This window comes from Vitis vinifera, chromosome 16, assembly GCF_030704535.1.
Source record: "Vitis vinifera cultivar Pinot Noir 40024 chromosome 16, ASM3070453v1".
Lineage (NCBI taxonomy): Eukaryota > Viridiplantae > Streptophyta > Magnoliopsida > Vitales > Vitaceae > Vitis > Vitis vinifera.
The window spans coordinates 24,458,905-24,481,698 of NC_081820.1; the positions used below are offsets into that span (position 1 = coordinate 24,458,905).

At 33.4% G+C, this 22,794-nt stretch overlaps 3 protein-coding genes and 1 long non-coding RNA gene across 6 annotated transcripts; 1 reads left to right on the forward strand and 3 right to left on the reverse strand.

Moving 5' to 3' along the window:
- Positions 1 to 3,424: 3,424 nt before the first annotated feature.
- Positions 3,425 to 4,755, reverse strand: LOC109124127 (uncharacterized). Its single transcript, XR_009464466.1, has 2 exons — positions 4,248 to 4,755; positions 3,425 to 3,976 (listed from the first exon to the last, which is right to left on the reverse strand). It is a non-coding gene; the product is annotated as an uncharacterized LOC109124127 (long non-coding RNA).
- A 272-nt stretch (positions 4,756 to 5,027) lies between these two features.
- LOC100246651 (bidirectional sugar transporter SWEET3) lies at positions 5,028 to 7,142 on the forward strand. Its single transcript, XM_002267850.4, has 7 exons — positions 5,028 to 5,272; positions 5,380 to 5,416; positions 5,526 to 5,748; positions 5,997 to 6,158; positions 6,430 to 6,549; positions 6,669 to 6,857; positions 7,008 to 7,142. Exons 1-6 carry the CDS (start codon positions 5,236 to 5,238, stop codon positions 6,837 to 6,839), a joined length of 750 nt encoding a protein of 249 aa, XP_002267886.1. The 5' UTR covers positions 5,028 to 5,235; the 3' UTR covers positions 6,840 to 6,857; positions 7,008 to 7,142.
- A 1,226-nt stretch (positions 7,143 to 8,368) lies between these two features.
- LOC100241523 (pentatricopeptide repeat-containing protein At1g28690, mitochondrial) lies at positions 8,369 to 10,665 on the reverse strand. Its single transcript, XM_002267892.4, has one exon. The coding sequence runs from the start codon at positions 10,574 to 10,576 to the stop codon at positions 8,387 to 8,389; it is 2,190 nt and encodes a 729-aa protein (XP_002267928.2). The 5' UTR covers positions 10,577 to 10,665; the 3' UTR covers positions 8,369 to 8,386.
- Positions 10,666 to 11,861: 1,196 nt separating this feature from the next.
- Positions 11,862 to 22,007, reverse strand: LOC100267297 (cyclic nucleotide-gated ion channel 1). 3 transcript variants are annotated; one of them, XM_002268956.4, is made up of 8 exons: positions 21,755 to 22,007; positions 19,789 to 19,924; positions 18,603 to 19,164; positions 17,652 to 17,864; positions 16,434 to 16,711; positions 14,524 to 14,635; positions 13,621 to 13,857; positions 11,862 to 12,758 (listed from the first exon to the last, which is right to left on the reverse strand). In XM_002268956.4, exons 2-8 carry the CDS (start codon positions 19,815 to 19,817, stop codon positions 12,060 to 12,062), a joined length of 2,130 nt encoding a protein of 709 aa, XP_002268992.1. In that variant the 5' UTR covers positions 19,818 to 19,924; positions 21,755 to 22,007; the 3' UTR covers positions 11,862 to 12,059. The 3 variants fall into 3 exon arrangements, with proteins under 3 accessions (XP_002268992.1, XP_010662581.1, XP_010662580.1); XM_010664279.3 differs by having other exon boundaries at positions 19,789 to 19,910; positions 21,755 to 21,975; XM_010664278.3 differs by having other exon boundaries at positions 21,599 to 21,755.
- Positions 22,008 to 22,794: the final 787 nt, after the last annotated feature.

The window sequence follows — 22,794 nt, forward strand, 5'->3', positions numbered from 1 at the left end:
ATCCATTCAACTCTTAATGGCTTTCGAGAAACAATAAGTTATTGGTTTGTCAAAACCGATTAGAATTTGAGCATGTGTTCTCTTAATATATAGAGTTGTTATATCTTTTATAAAGTAACTATTCTAAGACATAAAATGTTAACTCGAAGGGTTCTTCTAACAAAGTTTTAATGGTTATAAAACAAGATTAAGTTCATTAATATTTTAAATTAAGTAATTTCAATGAAAAATTTTAAAGAAAGCTCAAACAATGTTGATAGAAAATCAAATGACATGAAAAATGTGAATCCCTTAAAGACTTAAAGTGTCTAGGAAATTTGTAAGATGGTATTCCATGGTGCACTTCAGTCTAAAATCTTTTTTCATTCACTTCAAAACTATTGTTTTCAACCTTATTTAAGCTTAAAAATGAATCATAAAATTGGATGAATATTTGTTTTAATTCAAAACCGTAAGTTTAATTTTTTTTTTCTAAACTAACTTACAAAGGCTTTTTAAAAGGTTACACAAAAGGTTGAAACAAAAACCCAAAAGCTTTTATGCACTTTTAGGTGTAATCAATTAAAGGTGAACTAAGTCGGTTTAATCGATTGGAGAAACAACTGAACATATTGGGCTTGCCCGAATGAGGATTGGTTAAGGGTGCATAAATTTTATCTCTCTTCTAATAGCTTATGTACTATCAATTGGAGTTTTAGCTCGCTTAGTCAAGGATCAATTGAACTTCTAAAACACCAATAGTCACCTACAAACCATTAGATATACCAATGATTAGTCAATTAATTGAATTGAAACTTGACTGATCAAGACCATGTTTGTTGTTTCTAGTTTCCAAAGTTGTTTTCTATAAATTAAAGAACCTTATTGCATTTATTGATAAAAAAAACATTTGCATTGAATTGATAAACACCTCCTCGCTTTTGAAGTTCTTCCCTTAAGTGCATTGAATTCCAACTTCTTTTATTCATTTAATGCACCATAAAATCCATCATAGTTTTTATGGTACGTGAGTCAAATTCTTTCTAAGATTGGAAGCATTGAATTCTTTTTTATATATTTTATCTTAAGAAGTTTCAAGTGTACGTGGATTTGAATGAAGTGTGAAGGTACATTAGAATATCGCAACCTAAGTGTAAGAGAGTTAAAGACTTTTACCTTAAAGTCTTGAAAATAATGGAATTCTTAATTAAAACAAAAGGAGAGTGAATGTGATGAATTGCCAAATCATTATAAAAAAAAAAAAAATCTGTCCTTTCATGACTTTTTATTTATTTTATTATTATTTTTTTGTTACTTTCTTCATACCAAACATTACTTAAAAGTGTGTGATTAAAAAGACAAATGAATAAAATACAAAACAATAATTTGGATATTATGATAAGTCTTATTCCTACTTTTTTTTTTCTTTACAACTACCAGTCCTTTGTAACGGACCTTTTTTGCTTTGTACTATCCTTTGCTCCGTTTTCATTCTTATCTCGCGAAATGTCTTTTCAAACATTTTAAAATTTGTCAATCTTCTCTCTCCTCGTCCTTCCTCTTGCCATTTCACTTTGCCTCCTTTTTTTTTATTTTATGTTTTCGGTTTCTTTCTTTATTTGGAAGTGGGTATAAATAAATTAATAACGAATATCTTTCTTAATAAAGTTTTTCTAAAAAATGAAGGTTATTTTTTAAATTTGACATTATGTTGTAGTTTTAATCAAATAACAATTTTATTTAATTTTTTTTTACTTAAAAAGTAAGCATTAATGCAAAATTTTACTAAGGCTATATTTGTTTTTTTTAAAAGTTTAAAAGAAAATGAGAGGAAAAGAAAATAGACAAAAAAAAAAAATTAGAAGAAAAAAGTTAAAGAAAACAAAAAAACAAAAAAAAATTTAATCAATTATTTTTATATATTACTTCACTTTATTTTCTCTTATTTAGATATTGCTTGATAATTATTTTCGAAAATAGTTTTTAAAAGCTGTTCTTTGATATTTTATAGAATAGAAATCTGTTTGAGAATATAAAATGTTTTTAACTTGTTTTTTATATTTTTAAATATTTTTAAAAATAATTTTATATCTCATGTTTTATTTTTAATCATTTTACATGTTTACATTTTCTAGAACAATTCCTAGAAAACAAGTGAAAATAATAAAAAATACAACTAAAAAATGTTTTCTTAAAACATCTTGTTTTCTGTTTTTAAGAACAAAAAATAGAAAGCAGTTTCTAATTACTCAATGTGTTTTTTCTGTTTTTTTTATTCTAAAAAATAGAAAAATATTATCGAAAACAATTACCAAATAAGCTCTTAACTTTTCTACATAAAAATTAAATAATTTTAAAATATACAAAAATTTTATTAATATTGTAAAACCAAATATGAAAAAATATTTTTTCTTAATTTTTTTTTTTTCATATTTCCATAAACAAACATAACTTAAATACCTTTATAAGTGTATATGATTCATATCAGGATAATTAAGGAGAAAATTTCCAAGGATTGTGTTATATTTTTTTGTTTGTCAAATGACAATAATGCCCTGCATGCAATGATGTGGCAGATTGTGATTGGTTGGGTGCAGTGGAAAAAAAATGTAGACCTTAGAAAGAAGAGGCAATGTACTTATAAATCTATATATCTTTCCACTAGATAAAAATGGCATAATTAAATTTATTCATTTTGGAAGGAACAAATTCTCCTAAGAATTTTGAAAATATTAGCAGCCAAATGAAGTGGAAAAAAAAAAAAGTACAAATTTTTACTTCACAAAATTTGCTCCCATAATTTTCAAATTTATTTATGTTTATAAATAAAAATTTAAAAATATATAAAACTTTAAATCATTTTCATTATATATATATATATATATATATTATTTTATTTTTCAATTTGGATTCATTTAATTTACAGCCTCGTTTAGAATAATTTTTGTGTTTTATATTAGTCAGAAATAGATATTGAAATCGAATTTCTAATAGATAATATTGATATTATAAAAATTTTATTGAATATGAAATAACTTATAACCTTGTTTGGTACACAAGAGATAAGATCTAAAAAGAACAGAAAATAAGGTAAAATCACAATATCACATGTGAGAAATGAATCAAGGAATCAAAATCCTTACAAGAGTGAATTTGATTTCATGAAAATGAAATTTAGATTCCTATTTCTAATTATAATCCAAACACGATAATGAATATTATCTTAGAATTTCAAACACATCCACTCCTTTTAACAAAATTATCCAACTGGGAACTTGAGGGGATTGAGCTATTAGCCTATTATTAGACTTTAAAAATAGAGATTTTCTCTTTTCAAAACACAATCCAAACAGGGCTTTACTGCTTTGGCCCCAAGAAGTCCATCCAAAGCACTGCAATTCCCATTAAAAAGTAAAACAAAAATACAAAAAAATAAAAAGAGAAGGAAAAGTAGAACATCAAAGCCAGAATTTGACACTGAAATAAAATAATATGAGATAAGGTTTGAGACATATCTGGTTTTATCAGTGACTGACTAGATCATTTTATTCTGGAACTTCTCTTATGCCTATACAAAACCACATTGAATTCTATGCTAATCCATCAACAATTATCCCATCAACCCTCTCCAGTTTCTTCTTTTGAGAAATGCAAAGTTCAAACATCAATATCAAGAGGATTATGTGACAAACATTGATATATGCAATGTAATTTTAGCAGAGGAATATATTCCCATTTCTCATCTATCATTTGGTTCAAAACCCAGCATCAATGTTGACAATACATAAAAGATTTCCCATCAACCTCCCACATGGTTGCTTGAGTTCATCCCCCATTAGACATACCTGCAATCCAAAGAACATTTCCCATCAGCAAGTGGCCGAGCAAGGAAACAACCTGTGCAAAACGATGGGATTCCTTCCACGAGTCTGTAAGCTGATGGCCGTGGTTTGATGCATCTGATTAAGGGAATTTAGTGGTTGTAAAGCTTCATCAGCTGCAACCAGAGATATCGGTATAAGTACTGTTAGAAAGTAGATTTTTATAATTTGGACAATGTTCAAGTACCAGAACAATGAATAAAGCATCAGAAACCATAAGGTTGGTTGAGGATATAGAATTTTGAAGATTAGTTGAAGGATGAGAGTGCACAAATGGGAGACAGGCTAAAGAAAAAAAAATGCTGAGATGACCATCATAGCAAATGGGCTTGACACTTTTTCCATAAACCAAAAAGAAAGAAAGAAGAAGAAGAAAAAAGAGAATACCTCTTCTACAAAATTCCACCTTTATACTTGAAATATTTGACTAGCAAGAACTTTCCGGAAACAGGAATTTTTCATGTGACTTATTTCCTTCAAATAGAAGCCAAAATCAATAGCCACCCAACCCCAAATGGAATAGATTTTCTTTGTTTTCTGTTAAAAGCAGACCACTGAAACTGTTTTTGTCTGATCAATTTTGATTCCATAAGTGGAATATTCTATAGACCCATGTAATGAGTGGAAGGGAAAAAAGGCTTAATATTTTTCAGTGTGTATGGGAGCACATAATTTTTGGAAAAATGTTGTTCTTGCAGACCAATTTATAATATATCAATGAGACATGCTTAGTTTTGAACAAATTTTCCTTGTCATGAGCTGTGTCCATAAAATGTTGCTTATTTTTTTTTTCCTCTCAAAAAACAAGGTGCCTTTTCTCTTGATGTAAAGAGAGAAACAATAAAATTGGGAGAAAGCATAGTTTGAAAGTTACAAGTACACAATCATGGTGGAGACCATGCATGTTTTCAATAACTTGAACACAGCAATCATTAAAAAAAAAAAAAAAGAGAGAGAAAAATGAAACACATGTTTTGAGAAAATCCAAACAACACCTAAGGGATTTGTGTCTATCAGGTAGTGGAAGTCTTGTGACATCTTCCACTGACAAGAGAACCAATATCCAATAATTCTTTGTGTTGTTCCCCTTTCATCTCCTTCTGTCTTGTTATTAAAACCTAGCACTTTGGTGGATTAAACAAATTCAAACAAAGGCTCCATCCTAGAGCCAATTTATTTCCCTCCACAAGTTAATCAAGACGTAGACAGCACTTCATCCTTCTTTCAATTTTCTATTATTCTTTTCCTATCTGGCTCCCCACTATTTATATCCCTTAAGAGAGTAACAGTCCAGGCAGCATTCTTCATTGGTTCTTTACAAGCTCTTCTTCTTGGGACCATTCTTCTTGTGTCCATATCTCTCAGTGCCAAAAACATGGGTGATAGGTTGCATTTGGCAATTGGAGTAATGGGTACTTTCTACTATATATGTTTATTTCCAAACTCACTATTATTATTCTTGACCAGACTCAACGAAAACATCACCTAACATATAACACATGCATGGTTTTCCCTGCAGGGAATGCAGCTTCTCTGTTACTTTACACTGCACCCATGTAAGACCTTATTCTACTGCACTCCTGATTTGTTTTGTTTTATTTTATTTTGGAGACAACATACTTGATGAATTTGAACTTTTTGACTGTGTATTTATACATTTTTCAGATTAACTTTTGCAAGGGTTATGAGGAAGAAAAGCACTGAGGAGTTCTCATGCATTCCTTACATCATTGCACTGTTGAACTGTCTCCTATATACTTGGTATGGCCTACCTGTTGTAAGCTACAGGTGGGAAAATTTCCCAGTGGTCACCATCAATGGCTTAGGAATTCTTCTCGAATTCTCCTTCATTCTTATATACTTTTGGTTCACTTCACCTAGGGGAAAGGCAAGCTACCTTCACTTGATTTCACATTTTATTATATATTGATGTGTGAAGATCATTAGAATACATGGAAGAGAGTTTTTATTCGAGTTTTTGTTTGAATATGTGGGCATGAAGAACTAACATGTGCTCAGGATATCAGTGCATACAGCATGTGTTTGGATGTCAGTTTATGCACAAATGCTAGTTGAAGAAACAAGGAAAAATATGTGGTATGAATAGGATACTAATATTTATATGTCAAGGTGCAGATCAAGGTAGTTGGGACAGTAGTACCTGTTGTCACAGTGTTCTGCATCACCGCTATTATCTCATCTTTTGTGCTCCATGATCACCATCACCGCAAGATGTTTGTTGGCAGCGTTGGACTAGTTGCCTCTGTAGCAATGTATGGTTCTCCCCTGGTGGTAGTGGTGAGCCAACTTTTCTCATAGTTAATTTCATAACTCTGTTCTTCTAAACAACCCAATCTGGCATTAGGGAATAGCATTAGTCAGCTCCATGGAGAAGTTTGTCATACATGTATGCACAATATTTCAAATATGGATGCATCTCACTCTATGCTTATGTATTCTACGAAGACATTTAATTTTTTACAGCTATATTTATATAAAAGGATGTTATTGTCATTGCTGCTGCTGCAACTGCTGTATGCTAATTAGCTACTTTGTTCTATAATTGCAGAGGCAGGTGATACTCACAAAGAGTGTTGAATTCATGCCATTCTACTTATCTTTTTTCTCATTCCTCACTAGTTTTCTTTGGATGGCTTATGGACTACTGGGTCATGATCTCCTTCTAGCGGTTTGTATAATGATTAAACCTTACTAACTCTGTTACATAGCATAAGCCCGAAAAAAATCCTCTTCATAATACTCTGCATAAGCTTGGGTTATCTAACTTTATCATTGAACTCCTGGCAGTCTCCTAATCTGGTGGGTAGCCCCCTTGGCATCCTCCAGCTTGTGCTCTACTGCAAGTACAGGAAAAGGGGAATAATGGAAGAACCAAACAAATGGGATTTGGAAGGAAATGATGAGAAATCCAAACAGTTGCAGCCTGTGATAAACAATGACAGTAATGGCAAGATTTGAAGAATTATTTACCTGAAGGTCTGTATTTTGTGCTCTACTATTCATTCAATCATGAATGCATTTATTAGTTATGCATATGCAAAATATACTACACATATGCAGGTTTTTTGATAGATTACTACACTTGTAGTTAGTTGCTTTAATCTTGAGTTCTTTGTTTTTTCACAGGGGAAATTCATCTCATGGGGTAATAAATAGTAAGAGCAACCAATTGAAGTTGAGAAAGTGCATTTATTCTGTAACACGCTTCCTACAATAAATAAAGAAAAGAGAAACCAATAAGGGATTTCTAACCAAATCAAACATCAGATTCAACTAATGTGCCCACTCAGAACTTCATTACACATTAAGGGTGCATTTGGGCATCCCAAAAAAGCAAGTGATTCAACTTTTCTTCTCAATCCTGTAAACTGGAGCCATCCTTAAAGAGAGTTTGAAAAAAGGGTAGAGCCATCGATTCAAGAATTCTAAAACAGAAGCTATGCATGCAACAAAAAAGACTTGGTTCAGAATTTCAGATGCTTCAGAAAATAAGAGGGGCTTATTCAAAATTCAGCACAAATAAAAAGCCAATCGAACTTATGAGAATTCTTACAAAAAGGAAAAATCAGTAGCCACTAGTTGAAAAAAAGGTAGAGTGGAACCATTATTACCTCTTAAATGCTAAACAATGATCAGAGTTTTGGGTGCCCAAAAGGCAAAAGCAGCATCTCACTAATCAACGTCACTGTTGCCAGCAGACATGAGAAGAAAGATTTGTGAATCCACTTTAGCTGTGCATAAAGAATATGTGCTGAGAACCCATTCAGCAATAGCAAATCCTTGTCAGCCATCATTACTTGATTTGACAGCACAACAATCTTTCAATTTGACAAAACCACAAGTCAAGACTGAGGAATATTTTGTTTCACAATTGTAAGCCGTCAGATTCGAGGACCTGCCATGAAACCAACCCATTTACAAATTACTGAAACAACTAAAAGATGCCTTGAAGAAGAATGCCTATTGTAATCATGAACAGTGGAGTATCACTTATACCTCCTTTATGGTCATCCCACTGACCATAAAGTGTGATAAACTATTCGGAGTCATGGATTTCACCATGTAGTTGACAGGCCATGTGGAAGTAAAAAAATTCTCAGTGCCTTTCCAGGGGTATTCTAGTTATTTGATATGGAAAACCAGGAATGTCTACAAACTACATCTGATGGGGCACTGTCTACAAACTACAAATTCAATTATACAAGATGTGAACTTGCTAATAAACTCAGGTATTCCAAGAAAAGGAGAAGATTGAGGAAAGAAATGAGCTCAATGATCAAAAATAAAAACAAAAACAAACAAAACTTTTGAGTGAATAAAAGTATAAACCCAAAAGAACACCATCCATGAAGTGCAGTTGAGACATTAAAAACATAAAAATGTGCAATAACAGCACAATAAGGCAATGAAATCACAGAAGTATGAAGGAAGAAAATGAATCTTAAGAGATTATTTTAAATCAGATAGATCAGCCACCAGCAGAAGACTAGAAATCTGAAAATGTGCTAATTAAAGGATGGTGTGCTGAAATTAACAGCCTGTGTTATTGGTATAGAAACATGATCAAAATGAACAACTGAGTTTATATTTGCTGTTAGGTGCTCCAAAGTTGCATAAATCATATTACAATATGGATGGGATCTATCTTCTATAGAGAACACATGAATTTTATTGTTAAGCTCAATCCAACTACATCCAGGATCCTTCTTCACTTTGAAACCCCTCAATATCTTCCTTACCATCATCTTCTCCCTCCACCTCCCTAGCCCTGCATATATGTTGGACAAAATAACATAAGAAGAGATTGGCTTGGGATCAAAACTAAACATCTTCTCAGCCACTCTCTCACCCACTTCCAGGTCCATCCAGAACCAACAAGCACTAAGCAATGCTCCCCAGACAACCCCATCTGCTTCAAGTGGCATCTTCTTGATAAACTCCTCTGCTTCTCGTATATGGCCTGATCGGCCCAGAAGATCAACCACACATGCATAGTGTTCTAATGTTGGGGTTACACTATAACATCTCTCCATTGAGTGGAAAATTTTCATTCCTTCATTGACCAGACCTGCACGACTACAAGCAGACAGAACTCCAACAAAAGTAGCTCCATTTGGGGCTAATCCTTGCTCTATCATACGATCAAAGAGTGAAATTGCCTCAGACCCGAGCCCATGATATGCATGACCATTGATCAGAGCCGTCCAAGCTGCCACGTTGGGTGAAAAGATGCTCACAAAAGATGTTTGAGCCTCCATGATGCTCCCACATTTGGAGTACATATCTATGAGGGATGTTCCAACATAAACATTTGATTCAAATGGTGTTTTAATCAGATGGGCATGCAGTAATTGTCCTTGATGAAGGGATCCAAGACATGAACATGCATGGAACAGAGCAGAGAATGTAGATTGAGTTTGTTGTATTGATAATCTGTGCATTGTTATATATAGTTTCAAAGCCTCTTCAGGTTGACCACTATGAATATAACCCGATATCATTGAATTCCATGTCACAGGATCTTTTTCATTCTTAGTTTCTTCAAAAAGTTCCAAAGCTTTATCAATTTCTCCATTCCTAGAGTACACTGAAATCATAGTATTTGAAGAAAATATAGTTCTGCAAGGCATTTTCTCAAACAATCTCTTAGAATCATCCATTTGACCACCAACTGCATACCCTTTAATCATTAAGTTATATGAAACTGGATTCATCTCTGTCATTCCGTTAAAAACCAGCTCAGCATCCTCAATTCTGCCCATCGATATAAGCCCTTCAATTAAGGAATTCAAAGCATTTAAACACGGGTTAACAACGCCTTTACACACTCTCAAGGCATCATCAATAGCTTCGCATTCACAATAGAACTCAACAAGAGCCCCTCCAATTGAGGGATCATATTCCAACCCACATTTCATCAAAAGCCCATGAACAGTCCTCCCTACACTCAAAATCCCGAGTCTACCACAAGCCCTCACCACACAATCAAAAGTAAACTCATTGGGAGTCGTTTCACCACTCCTCATCATCAACCTAAAAATCTCCAAGGCCTTCCCACAACCATCCCCATTCTTAGAAAACCCAGAAATCAAAGTCGTCCAGGCAACAACATCTCTCCTCGGCATCTTCACAAACACACTCAAAGCATCATCCATCACATTACAAGTCACATACCCCACAAGCATCAAACTCCACAACACCTCATTCCTCCGAACCAACACATCAAAAACCCGCCGTGCCTCCCCAATTTCAAAGCAACTTGCATAAAAATACAGCAAAGCACTCCCCACAAGCTCAAAACTCTCCGACCCAGATTTTAGAACAAGACAATGGATCAACTTCCCGTCGCGCAAACACCTCAAACGAGCACAAACACTCAAAACCGACGAGAACGTGGATTCACTGAGCTTCATATGGCTGCGGTGCATGGAGTAAACTAGAAATAGAGCTTCACTGAATCGTCCATGCTTTGAGTAGCTAGATATCATAGTGTTCCACGACACGACAGTTCGTTGAGGCATCTGGTCGAACAGTTGGCGGGCAACATCCAGTTTTGATTGTTTTGCATAATTGCTTATAGCAATGTTTGTGGATATAATTTCACTGAGATTGGATTGATGTGCTGTGTATAATTTGAACTCCTTTAGCCTTTGGTGTTTCCAAGCTTTGGAAATGGAAGCTTTGATCAACATCATTGAAATGCTTCTGAGCTTTCCGATTTGGCAGTTGAACTTGGCGCCTACTTTCTTCCCTTTTTTCTTTTTTTCTATAATAGCTCTGCGCTGAAGTACAGTTTTCCCGATGACACGCCTTATCCAATATTTTCACCCTCTTACAAAACGACACCGTTTTGATGATCCTCCTCAATTCTATATTGATGTTCAGGATGAGGCCATTTAAAAAAAATAAAATAAAAATAAAAACTTTATATAAAAAATAATTCATAATTCTAAAATTTTCAGAAGATTGTGTAAAATTAAAATTCATCTTGAATTTCCAAAAAATAAATTCAATATGAAAAATTTTAATTAAGAAAGTGAGTTAATTTTCAAAGTAAATTCACATTTTTTTAAAATAGTTACGAGTTTCATATAAAAAATGGACTTATTTTTTGACAATTCAATATCTACATAGTAAAATAAAATAACATTCAATACTATTACAAGTACTTCATTTTTATTTATTTTTAAAATAATCTTTTTAATAATATTTTTTTTAAACAATATTTAAAAAAATAGAAAAAAAAAAACTTATCTAAAATTTTATTACTTTTCATCTTATAGGCCGTATCATTATTTTATACCTTAATTTAATATGTTCATAAATGATGTCATAGTTTGTTTTCTCATGGTGATTCAAAGAGTAATTGTAAAAAACATTTATAGTTTTTCTAATATTTAAAAAATGAAAGTTTTTAAACATTAGAAAGGTAATAAATGTTTTTTAAAATCATTATCAAATGCATTCTTTGTGATAAATAAAAAAATATTTATTTTAAAGTTTTTTATAACATGTCATTTGGTAAAAATTATATATTTTCATGGAAAAAACCAATTATTATTCTTTAATTACTTTAAGTAATTATTTAGATTTTTAAATATGGTTTTTAAAATTTTTATGTATTTTTAAATTATTTAATTTTTATATGAAAAAAATATAAAATTACATAAATAAATAAATTTAATATAATATATGATAATAATCTATTAAATCTATTTTCATTTTCTCTTTCCTTGACCAAAGATAACAAGTAAATTTATGATTAAGAAAAAAAATATATATATCCCATGATTATGATGAACTAATTTCTTCCTAACTTGTTATTTTAAGTTAATTTTATATTTTATCAAACATATAAAATAATTAAATTGATTCACCCTCAAAAATTCACTACTCCATTCAGCATGAGAGACAGATCACCAACTTTGAAAAGAGAGGTGAAAGACCGCCAACTATACATTCACAGTATGGTGTCTCTCATTCTCAAATCACTAATCTGATGATCATTGATTCAAAGGAAAAAAAAAATACAATCAAGGAAATCCATATACAACATAATATACACAACGACCTCATACAGTTGACACTCTTGACACACTCTCTGGCTTTGCTTATATAACCATTTTCCACATTCTACATAACACCATCACCTAGCACAAACAGAAATATATAACCTACCTATTGATCTTCAGCAGTAAAATCCGGCTCCGCCGGTTTCTGAAGCAGTATCGGTGATATTCTCTCTGGCAACCTTGCTTTTCGTGTCTTGTTACGCCGCAAAGCACGGAGAGCATTGGCTGCGAATCGGGATGCATAAATGGTGGCACCTAGACTAGGTGAGCTCCCACCTGCCTTGGCCAATGCGTCCTGCAACCTATCCTCCTCTTCCCGAAGGGACTCTTCCAGCTTCTTCCTCCAGTAGCGGCGCCAGGCGGCTTGTATGAAACAGGCAGCCCAAGTCCTCCACTGGTGGGAGTAGAGCCTGAAGGTGTGGCGGAGCTGCTTGCTGTGGAGTCTTCGGAATTGGGAGGCAACAAACTTCAGGTCGTCAGCCATTAGAGCAAAGGCTTCAACTTCGGAGAGGGCTAGGACGGTTCTGGTTGAAATGGGAAGGTTTGATGTTGAGTGGGGGTCCAGTGCCCATGTGAGAAGTTCTTCTCCACAGAAGTCACCGGCTTTCAGATAATCAGAGTTCAAGAAGCCAGTCCTTCCACCATTGGTTGTCATGGTGGATAGCTTGCCTCGCATGACAAAGAGCATCTCATCGACTGGGTCCCCCTCCCGGACGATGTAGCTATCTTCTGTGTACAGTGCTGGCTTGAGACGGTCACACATTGCATCCATCAGTTGCTCATCCATCTTTTCGAACATTGGCACCTTAACAATGTTTAAGAAAAAGATGTAAATCCATGGTTTAGTAATAATTAATGGTGCATTACCAATCAACTTGAAGACAACACACAATGCTGAAAACCAAAGAAGTAAATGAAGATTAGAAAAGAGGTATACACTCAAATTATACGAAGTATGTGCCGGTAGGACAGTTTTTTTTCTAAGACTGTTTGGTTGTAGGAAAGTACTAAGGATAAAATATATATATTAAGATTATGTTTAGTTCCTAGAAAGTACTAAAAAAAGAAAAAAAATATTAAAGAAAATAATTTTCTCTTGTTTGGTTATATTATAGAAAATCAAATACAATTAAAATAGGTTAGAAATTTATATATTTTAAATTATTTAATATTTATATAAAATAAGTTAAATAAGTTTGAAGTAGTATATATAAATAACTTATTGACTTTAAATCTATTTTTTATTTTCCTTTACTTTTTTTTCCTTATACTTTTCCTCTCAATTTTCTTTCCCTGGTATCTTCTCTCAGATTTTCTAGGAACCAAATATAGTTTAAATAATGCTCAGATCAAAAACCTAAAACCACTGATCTGTGTAATCAGCAGAGTAACTATCTTAAGCACTGACATGAACATTGTCTTCATGTCAATGCTAACAACTAACATAAGCTACTTGTCTGTCCCCACCCAAACAAAAAGGAGAAAATGCAACTGAATGTATACCATCCATGGGGTATATTTATATTAAAGGGAAGGTTATGACATATTGAAATAACAGATCAGCCTTAATGCATATCTCGCTAATTCAGAAATTATATAGATATTCTCATTCACTTGAAGGGCAAATAATAGTAAGAGCAATTCTAGAAAAGGGTAGGTGAACTCACTCTCCTGAGCAGAGCCAAGCAGAGATGGCGTTTTATGTCCCTTCTAAGGTCCTTGGGAAGATTAATGAGTAGATTCTGTTCGTCAACACCTCTGGTTTCTTGCCACTTGTACTGTTCATACCTTCTGATTCGCTCCCTCAGACTCTCAGGAAGCAGGCGATGAGACATCCACTGTTCTGCATCTCGCCTTTTCACTCTCATCTCCTCCAATCTTATGGTTGTGGACTGCAGATATGTCTGTTACACCACAAATTCAGTACATCAATTCAAGACTAAATGAGTACCATAAAATATGGTCCAGGCATCCAGACCATCTCATGAGCCTCACATCACTCTTTAATTCTTAAACTTGGCTTGGTTTCATAATCAAAACAATTCAGTCATAAAATGTATAGATGTTTTTCATATCATCCAGATATTGACATAGCTCCATTTTTCATAAGGGAAAAAAATGTCTTTAAAAGATGCATGTCATTGATGCTACCAAGACATTTTTAACCAGCCAATTGCTCAATTCCCCAAAAAAGATATCAAAAGCCATTTTACTTGATTCTAAAAACTCTAGAACTTTTATCTACAAAACATCAGTCATTTAGTACTGCAAACACAGTATCAATGGAAGATCTCTGGAACCATTTCCATAATCTCCCATCGTGTTGAAATACAACTTCTCTATGGATGTTATGTTTCCAGAGCACTGAAGGACAAAATGAACATGCATTTACTATATTGAAGCAATAATTACACACCAAAAAATTCTCAAACCATGCCCATTGATTGAGTAGTCCAAAAGAAAGAAGCAGGTGTGTGATATATCCTACTTATGATTTACACAGCATCTCTCATGCTTACACATAGTATCAAATAACTAAGAACTAATAAATAGAAATATTCAGCACTAACCTGCATATTTCCAATAAGAAATGAAAATAAAACCAAGCCAGAGATGGAAATGAACACTGCAAAGCAAATTTCCCAGACATAGGTGCTTGTTTTGAGGTTTTGACCAAGAGAACTGCAAAAAATGTACCAAGTATAAAATACCACAATAATAAACACAAATGATGCTCAAAGTAAGAAAACCAAAAGTGTATGCATTTATCATTACAAAGAGAGGGTTTGAACAAGGTAGAGATATGTCATATATTTTATGGTAAGACCATCTATATAATTGGAAATGCAAATAAGGGAAACCAACCCAATTTTGACAAGTGAAAATTCATAAGACAGGAGATTACAGCTGCCATGCTGCATAAAAAATTTTCAACCATTTACAACAATTGACTCCTGAGAACTACATGAGCTTAAATCATTTTAAACCAATAATCATCATTTGTCTGGCATCCACCTAAAATTTTCTCTTGAATTATGCAGTAAGCAGCACCAAATTTATGAGCTAAAAGCAATTTGAATTTCCACTACATGAGCTTAAATCATTTTAAACTAATAATCATCATCTGTTTGGCATCCACCTAAAATTTTCTCTTGTATTATGCGGTAGGCAGTACCAAATTTATTAGCTAAAAGCAATTTAAATTTCCATTAATTTTTTGCATTGGCCTATGCCTTTCTCACACATTATGTGATGGGATGCAGCTAAGTCAGCCAGTGGCCCCATGGTTTCGTGATAACATTACTTTAGATTACGAGCCTAGAGCAAAGATCCATTCAAATTAGATCCACAGAGAAAAAGTCCAGAATATGAAGGTTTTAGGTTAAGTAGGACTAAAATGGATTAAAGAATACAACAATAATAAAATTAGGTGCAGAGGGAATAGTTAAAATAGATGGATATGAGACACCTATAATTGATTGAATTTATCATCTAGGTTGATCATTCAACAGTGGGAATTGATACAGATGTTGCACATAGAATTAGAGTGTTTCTGCAGTGTTGTGAGGATGCAAATACCATTCTTCTATTTGAAGGCAAAAATTACAATTCTGCTATAAGACCTATGTTGCTTTATGGTTAAATGTTGGAAAATCAAGAAACACATGCAACATGAGCATGTCTGAAATGAGGATAATGGACCAGTAGCAAAGCAAGAAAAGATAGAATAAGAAATGAGTGTATCCATTTGGGATCAAAGTAGTACCAACTGAGAAAAAGGAGAGGGAAACTCATTTAAGATAGCTTGACTAGCTGCCACAGAGACCAATAAATGTGTTTAGAGCACTATTTTGCTTTTAACTTGAAGCTGCTCAAGGGACAAGAGAAAGATCAAAAAGAAGTCTAACTGAGGCAGTAAAAAAGCAATTATGTCTTTAATACAACATTGGACACGGTCCTAAATAGAGCTCAAAGGCAAGCAAGAACTCACTTAATGAACCCAAAATGTTGGAATATAGATGAAATATTTGAATTACCAAAGCTCATATTTGGCTACCCGTTCAGCCCTTCCCTAGAAAACTCTCACTACATTAAATTCTCAGCATGAGGTAGGTAACTAAAAAGTAACTAAAGATGAAAAAGGGAAGATAATATAAGATGAGGAGCATGGGCATCACACGTGATTAATATAGCATGCTATGTATAATGCAACAACATAGCAAGTCTGCATATCTACATAAACTAAGAATTTAAGGGCAGTGAATGAGAAGCATAGTGGTGGACACAGCACAACCATTATTTCTGAAGTCTGAAGCACAGACTGCTTTCTTGTTCGCATACTCTATGAATGTGAAAGGAACATGATTAGAACTCCAAAAAACACATGTATGATACAAAATGCTTATTTATGGAACACACTGACATTAAGTGTTCAAAAATAGATTGATATGAAAGAATAAAAGATTTGACATGGGCATACCTCAGATTTTGCAGGCCCCACCAAAAACAGTAAAAGAACTTCTGTGGAAAATCTGTTGACTCCACAACACCAGACTGAAGGGCGTCAAGTAATATTCCAAAATCAAAAACCGTTGTATTTGGTTCTATTACAGGACATGAAGCGTTAAAAAGTGTTGTATTCACTGTTCCTTTACAATATAGAGAACTATCAATGCATGAAGTATCATTTCCACAAGCTTTTGTCCAGCATGTAGTTTCGCGATCTATAGCAAACAAGTACCAAAAAGCTCCAAGTACCTACAACATCTTAAAGTAATGATCAGAAAGATCTGTAAAAGAGATAATAATTTCACTTCTATTTGAAAAATAAGTTAACAGGGAAAACTAAAAAATGAAAGCTTTTCACATTTTACTCCTATATTCTGTCCGTGCCACATCCCTCCAGGAGGAGAGAGAGAGATCCAAAACACATTTTTCTCCTGCTTTACCCTTGGATATTATTCCATTTGCAAACATTGGTGCCCATTAGAACCTACAAGGTATCCTCACTGACAACTGGAGTTATAATTTAACCATCCAACATGTTTATTAATCTAATTATGGGAACAGGTATAATTTGGCTACAAACATGGAAACCATACATCTATTGTTTGATTTTTTTATTTTTTTTATTTTTTATGGGTAAAGCAAGAGAATATCATAAAAAGAAATGCCAACAGTGTGCCCCAAAGTACATACGATGCATCTATTGTTTGATATATGAAGAATCCTAGTAAATATCATGGTAGGCAAACATTTAGTAGCAGAGGGCCTAAATCTTAACATATGGGGATGAATCTCACTCCTAGACATGCAAACACCTAAAACACACACCCAGATCCATGCAAAGCAAATATCTTTCTCATTTCTTTTTTGTAAGTTGTTAGATCTTATATCTTGAATTGCTTCCTTTTTTATGTCCAAAAAAGAAACAAAGAGTTCTTATTCATTTGAAAAAGTCAGTTTCAGATCTGTGAGAAGTCAAAAGCCAAACATCCAATATGTGTTTAAAAAAATGAATTGTTCCAAAATTTCAAGGTCAAAGAGAATTTTAATATGTATAAAACATAAAGGCAGTAAATATACGCACCATATCTACATACATGTCTATATATAAAAATGACATTTAAGCCTTCATAACATGGCATTTGCCAAATATGTTTGCAAAAAAAATGTAATGGCAGGTAATCAAACTCACATGACTCGCAAGCATGTAAAGAAAGAGATTGAATGCAGCTCCAGCCCATGCAGTTTCAGTGAGTATGCCAGAAGTTCTTGTGACTTCTTTGTATAACGGACGAACTCGGAGCACCCGTGGTATGTATTGGAAGAAGACAACAAATTTCAACAGCCTCTTTGTATTCATGTATTTTGAGCCTCCTAGTTTGGGAATGATAATCCAAATTACCACCTGAACATATTGCAATAAGATTAAAGTTCACACCTAATATCAAATTAATGCAACTTAATGCTAGTAAAAACAAGATATTAACTTGCTTGGGTTTTGATTTCAGACAATTTACTGTCATAAGAGCCTTTCTAGGAGATACAAGATAAACATTAGGGCAGTTGATCATCCACCCACCTTCAGTCACACAAATAACAGTGAGGATCACAAAGGCATGACCAATAATTGGTTCCTCCAGCTTCAAAAAACTCGTATATTTAATGAACCACACAGGTGGACAAGCAGAGAATTTTAAAATGACCAAAAGAGTGAAGTGAAAAGTACAGTAAGGTGGAGGTGCTGGCTAGCTAATCTATTCAAGTCTCTTAAGTTGTTGTGCAGGAAACCTTAGGATCCAATCCCGCCTTCATCAGTACTGGGGGGATTTAGGGGGTATGGGGGAGGGAAGAACCATCCCCTATTGTGTAGCCCATAGGCCCAAATATGCCTCCTTGTGAACCCAAATAAGAAATTGTCAACAAGTCAATAAGATCACCGCAAGAAAATCTAATGCCATGAATATAAATCCCAAGCACACACAAGATCTGATTTCTTCTCATCCCACTATCCCAAACAAATGTTCCAATGAACAAACTAGGGCCTATTGGCCTAACAGTGGGCACTTTATGCCTTGGCAGCCTTGCAACCAAACCTTAAAATACTATGGGAAGAACATTCTGGCTGCAGAAAAGTTTTCCTTACCTGTGGGAGGGGAAGAACAGCGAGGATGTCGATTAGGAAGTACGAGGACAAATATCTCCTTGCTATTGCCCAAGAATCTTCTACTAGAACACCTCTTCCAAATACTCGAGAAGAAGGAGCAATAAAACCAGTTCGAAATTGAAAAATAATATGGAGTATATAAAAGATATCGGTGAAGGAACGCAAAACACTGGCTGTAATCTGCAATGATTCGTCCAACGAAAGGCATTTCTTTAATTTATCAATCACTGGGATGTAAAAGAACAAAGGATCTAGGGAGACTGCAATAATGCATGATAGAACGAATATCTTATTCCACTTTTGGAGGAATGGCCCCTGTGGATCAAGAATTTTCTTTCCGGAACCCTTTTCCAGATTTCTTCTGAAAGAAAAGGATTTCAATGACCTTCTAATGCTGTTAATCCGTTCAGAACCACATTCCAAACCTCTCTGGAACTTCCCTGAAACTGAGTTTATTGCTAGTCTGATTTTCCCTGATCTTACTCCATTGTTTATGGGAATTTTCCCTTCACTACTTCTCTCTGAACTCCAATCCTGGAACCTGAATAAAATATAACCAATATAAAAATCAGTCCATGACACAATATCCAATGCAAAGGAATAATTAAATGTGCCACTGAATAGAAGAACATCTTAAACATCAAATGTAAACAATCATATCAATTGCTCAGTTGAACAGGAGCAGGCAAAACCTAGGAGTCCTACTATGCCAAAAGTACACCCACCACTAACTAATGTCCATGTGAGTACTTTGAGATTCTGAAACCATGGCAGCAATGCAGAGGAACCATGTATTGTAAATTGAATTAGCCAGAGTCATCTTCTGCATGATTAGAACTATAACCTCTGATGCTATAATCCTATATTAAGCAAAATTTGGGGTTTTTCAAATGAAAGAAAAAATAGCATTGAAAAGGGAGAAGAGAGATATTGATAGATAAGCTAGGAAACCCTTAAAACGATAGTTGCAACTGAAAGTTCTTTTTAAATCTAAAACAGATAGGGAGCCCTCGTCTAGTGCAGGATTTTTCAAAATTTAGCACAGCAATGGAGGGATAGGACTACAGTATGCTGCAAAATGTTAAGAAGTTAAGTAATGAGTCTGACTAAAATAGAAGCTACTGAACATTCTGAGTTAAGAGTACGCAGAGTTAAAAGAACTGACCTCACAAACTTCTCTTGTCGGTAGTTCATAGTGTTGGTTTAGTTATGAGACAATGTAAAACATGGAGAATCACCCTCTGCACACTCAACAAACCTGGGCGAATGCTTCATGTAGAAGAATTTCTGAAGACAAAGTGCTGATATCAACACCCAAAGAAATGGAAAAGAGAAAAAAAAACTCATATCAGATTTATATCCATTTTCACCAATTATGAATATAAACTCTGCAGATTGTGCAACTCTTAAGTTGAGATCTAGGAGGCAAAAAATTCAGAGCTGCCAAAGAGAAGTTTAGTTCTAATACTAATTATTCCTCTATCATCACCAAGAAACAATAAACAGGTTGAAAAAAATTTCCTTTATTTTAAAAATGCCATATGAAAGATCATATCAATTTTGCCTCCAATAGAAGTTGATCATTAACGATACAATAAAATTTAGGGGGAAAGAACCATATATCATGATTCCTTAGTTGATTGTTGCGGTCATCACTTCCTTTTATTAAAAAATAAAATGACTCCAATCAACCCAATAATTTAAAAAATATGTACACCACATCAGTCATTATAGGAATCGAGATAAGGCCAATTTGGATTGAAGTCTAAGAAGCCAAAAGCTCCTCTTTAAGCTCAATAAGAACTCATATACCAGTTTGCATAATTTTGTTAAAAGAGCTTAATATGGAATTAGAAGTCCCATTTTCACACGTGCATGAAGTTATTTCATGTTTAACATTATGCAAAAAGTTACTTCACCTTCTAACTAAAGTCAAAAACAAAAAACTATCCCAAATGAGGCTTAAGTCATAAAGAATGGAATTTTCCTGACCATTTTTTCGATTTTCGGAGATAATGAATTAAGCATTCTCCTTTCCCTTGCCTTATTCTTTCCAAGAAACAAACAAGATTTAAGACATGGGAAATTACAAAAACAACTGAACCATTTTATTGGATGACAAATTTTACTAGTGCAATTTATCATATATTTGATATACTATGACAAAACTTTTACTTAAAGAGAAGATGAAAATACAAGTAAACCCAAGAACATGACAATACACATAAGTGCTGCAACTCATGCAACCTTGAAATTCATTGAACATGATTCCATAAAGGCCCCAAACATTAGTGTGCGCCATTACCATACCACCAAAATAACTCGTAGCAGCAAGAAAGTAGCAATAATAATGATCAAAGACATCCAAGCCATACTATATAGAGTTATGTGTTGATTAGAATGAAAAAATCCAGATTGGGTATATGTATTATTTCTTTCATAATTTCATTAAATATTAAATATGCGTTATCTAGATTACCCCTTACAACTAGAGATGAATTGCAGTATAGAACCAATCTCCAAGTCTCACACAACAATTTACAAATTTCGATTTTTTTTAGAAAATGAAAAAGTTAAAATTGAGAGAGAGAGAGAGAGAGAGAGCAGAAAAAAAAGGTACACAGACTATAAAAGGTCAATAATTTGAACCAAAAATGAGAGCGGAAAAAGAAACTGCAAATCCTAAATTCTCGAAAGCTGAAAGACTACCGTTTCATAACTTAAGTCAACGCAAATTCCGACAAAAACTCCCATGAAAGATGGAAAAAAGACCCAAAACCCAAATCCAGGGAAGAAAAAAAGGAGAAACTTCAACCAAAACTTGCACAAACCAAAATATACAACTAAAAATCGAAAAACAGCAATCACTTCACTGATTGAACAAAATCAACGGGCGCTAGCGAAACGCTAACCAGCGGTCCAGGACCGATAACCAAAAGCACAAAAAATGAATCGATTAAACACGAAAAACTCACCCGAAACAAATAAGACAAACTAAAAATCGACAAAATAGTCATTTCCACAGAATCAAACGGCGATTACGAGAGATTGACTAGTAATTCAGCAGTAACGATAAATAAAAAGAAATATGCAAAAATTAATCGATTTCTGCAGAAGCGATGAGAGCGTACCGCGGACGAGAGACAAGGCAGGTGTTATTGATGAAGAGAGAGAAAGAGAGAGTTTCTTGGAAGTGAATTCGGAGATTTGAAATGAGGGTTTGGGGAAGCTTCGTGGAGACTTCCGCTGTGGTCACGGTCTGAGAGTCGTTTTGTGTAGAGAGAAAGTTTAGAGAGAGATGAGTTGGGTACAGAGGAGTCAAGAAGGGACAACACAGGCGAGGGTAGTGGGGGCCTCGGGTTCTCTGCGGTTGCCTTCTGTCCGCTCTCTACGGTACTTCAGGGGCGTTTTGGGGATTCGATGATTTTGAAGTGGCAAATTTGAAATTGTAAAATTGTCAACAAACAAAAAAGAGTATGAAAAGCAAATTTAAAAAGAAGAATAAGATCGCTTTCATGACTATAATAAATAGGGTGTTATTAATTTTATTTTTAATATAAATTTATGAAATTAATACATAAAAATTAAAAATTATATCATGATTGAAATCATTTTTATAAGACAGCCAAACAAAGAATATACAATTGACAATAACTTGATAATATTTAACACACTTTTTAAAAACGTTAGGATTTATTTGACTTTTGATAGAAAATATATATATATATATTTTTAAAAATAAAGATAAGGATGTGTTTGGCTTGAAAATAACTCTATTTCTAAAAGAATATAAATATTTTTTTTTTACTTTTAAAAACACATAGTAATAATTTTTTTATAAAAAAATATTTTTTAAAAATTCATTCTAAAATTGGATTGATTTATATAATAAATTTGAAGTGTTTTTAATTATTTTTTTATAAAATAATTTAAATAATAATTAAAAGGATTTGAGAAAATTTAAAAAAAAAAGTCATCCTAACTAAATAAATAATATTAGTTTTTGATATTTGAGTTTTTAAATATAATTTGGTTTTTTAAAATAATTAAAAATTATTCCCATCTTGAAAAAATAAAATAAAATTTGAAATAAAATGTAATTTTCAAATTTAAAATTTAAAACGAATATTTAAAATAATAAAAAACACCTTACGACAAGATGAGATATTTA

What these genes read in the sequence shown, in the direction of transcription:
- LOC100267297 (XM_002268956.4), bottom strand. Translation starts at nt 19,817, where the DNA reads ATGAACTACCGACAAGAGAAGTTTGTGAG. An exon ending in CGACAAGAGAAGTTTGTGAG is followed by an intron (nt 19,165 to 19,788) that starts GTCAGTTCTTTT and finishes TATTTTATTCAG; the next exon opens with GTTCCAGGATTGGAGTTCAG. An exon ending in TTTACATGCTTGCGAGTCAT is followed by an intron (nt 16,712 to 17,651) that starts GTGAGTTTGATT and finishes AAGATGTTGTAG; the next exon opens with GTACTTGGAGCTTTTTGGTA.
- LOC100246651 (XM_002267850.4), top strand. Translation starts at nt 5,236, where the DNA reads ATGGGTGATAGGTTGCATTTGGCAATTGGAGTAATGG. An exon ending in TTTGGCAATTGGAGTAATGG is followed by an intron (nt 5,273 to 5,379) that starts GTACTTTCTACT and finishes TTTTCCCTGCAG; the next exon opens with GGAATGCAGCTTCTCTGTTA. An exon ending in TCACTTCACCTAGGGGAAAG is followed by an intron (nt 5,749 to 5,996) that starts GCAAGCTACCTT and finishes GTCAAGGTGCAG; the next exon opens with ATCAAGGTAGTTGGGACAGT.
- LOC100241523 (XM_002267892.4), bottom strand. Translation starts at nt 10,576, where the DNA reads ATGATGTTGATCAAAGCTTCCATTTCCAAAGCTTGGAAACACCAAAGG.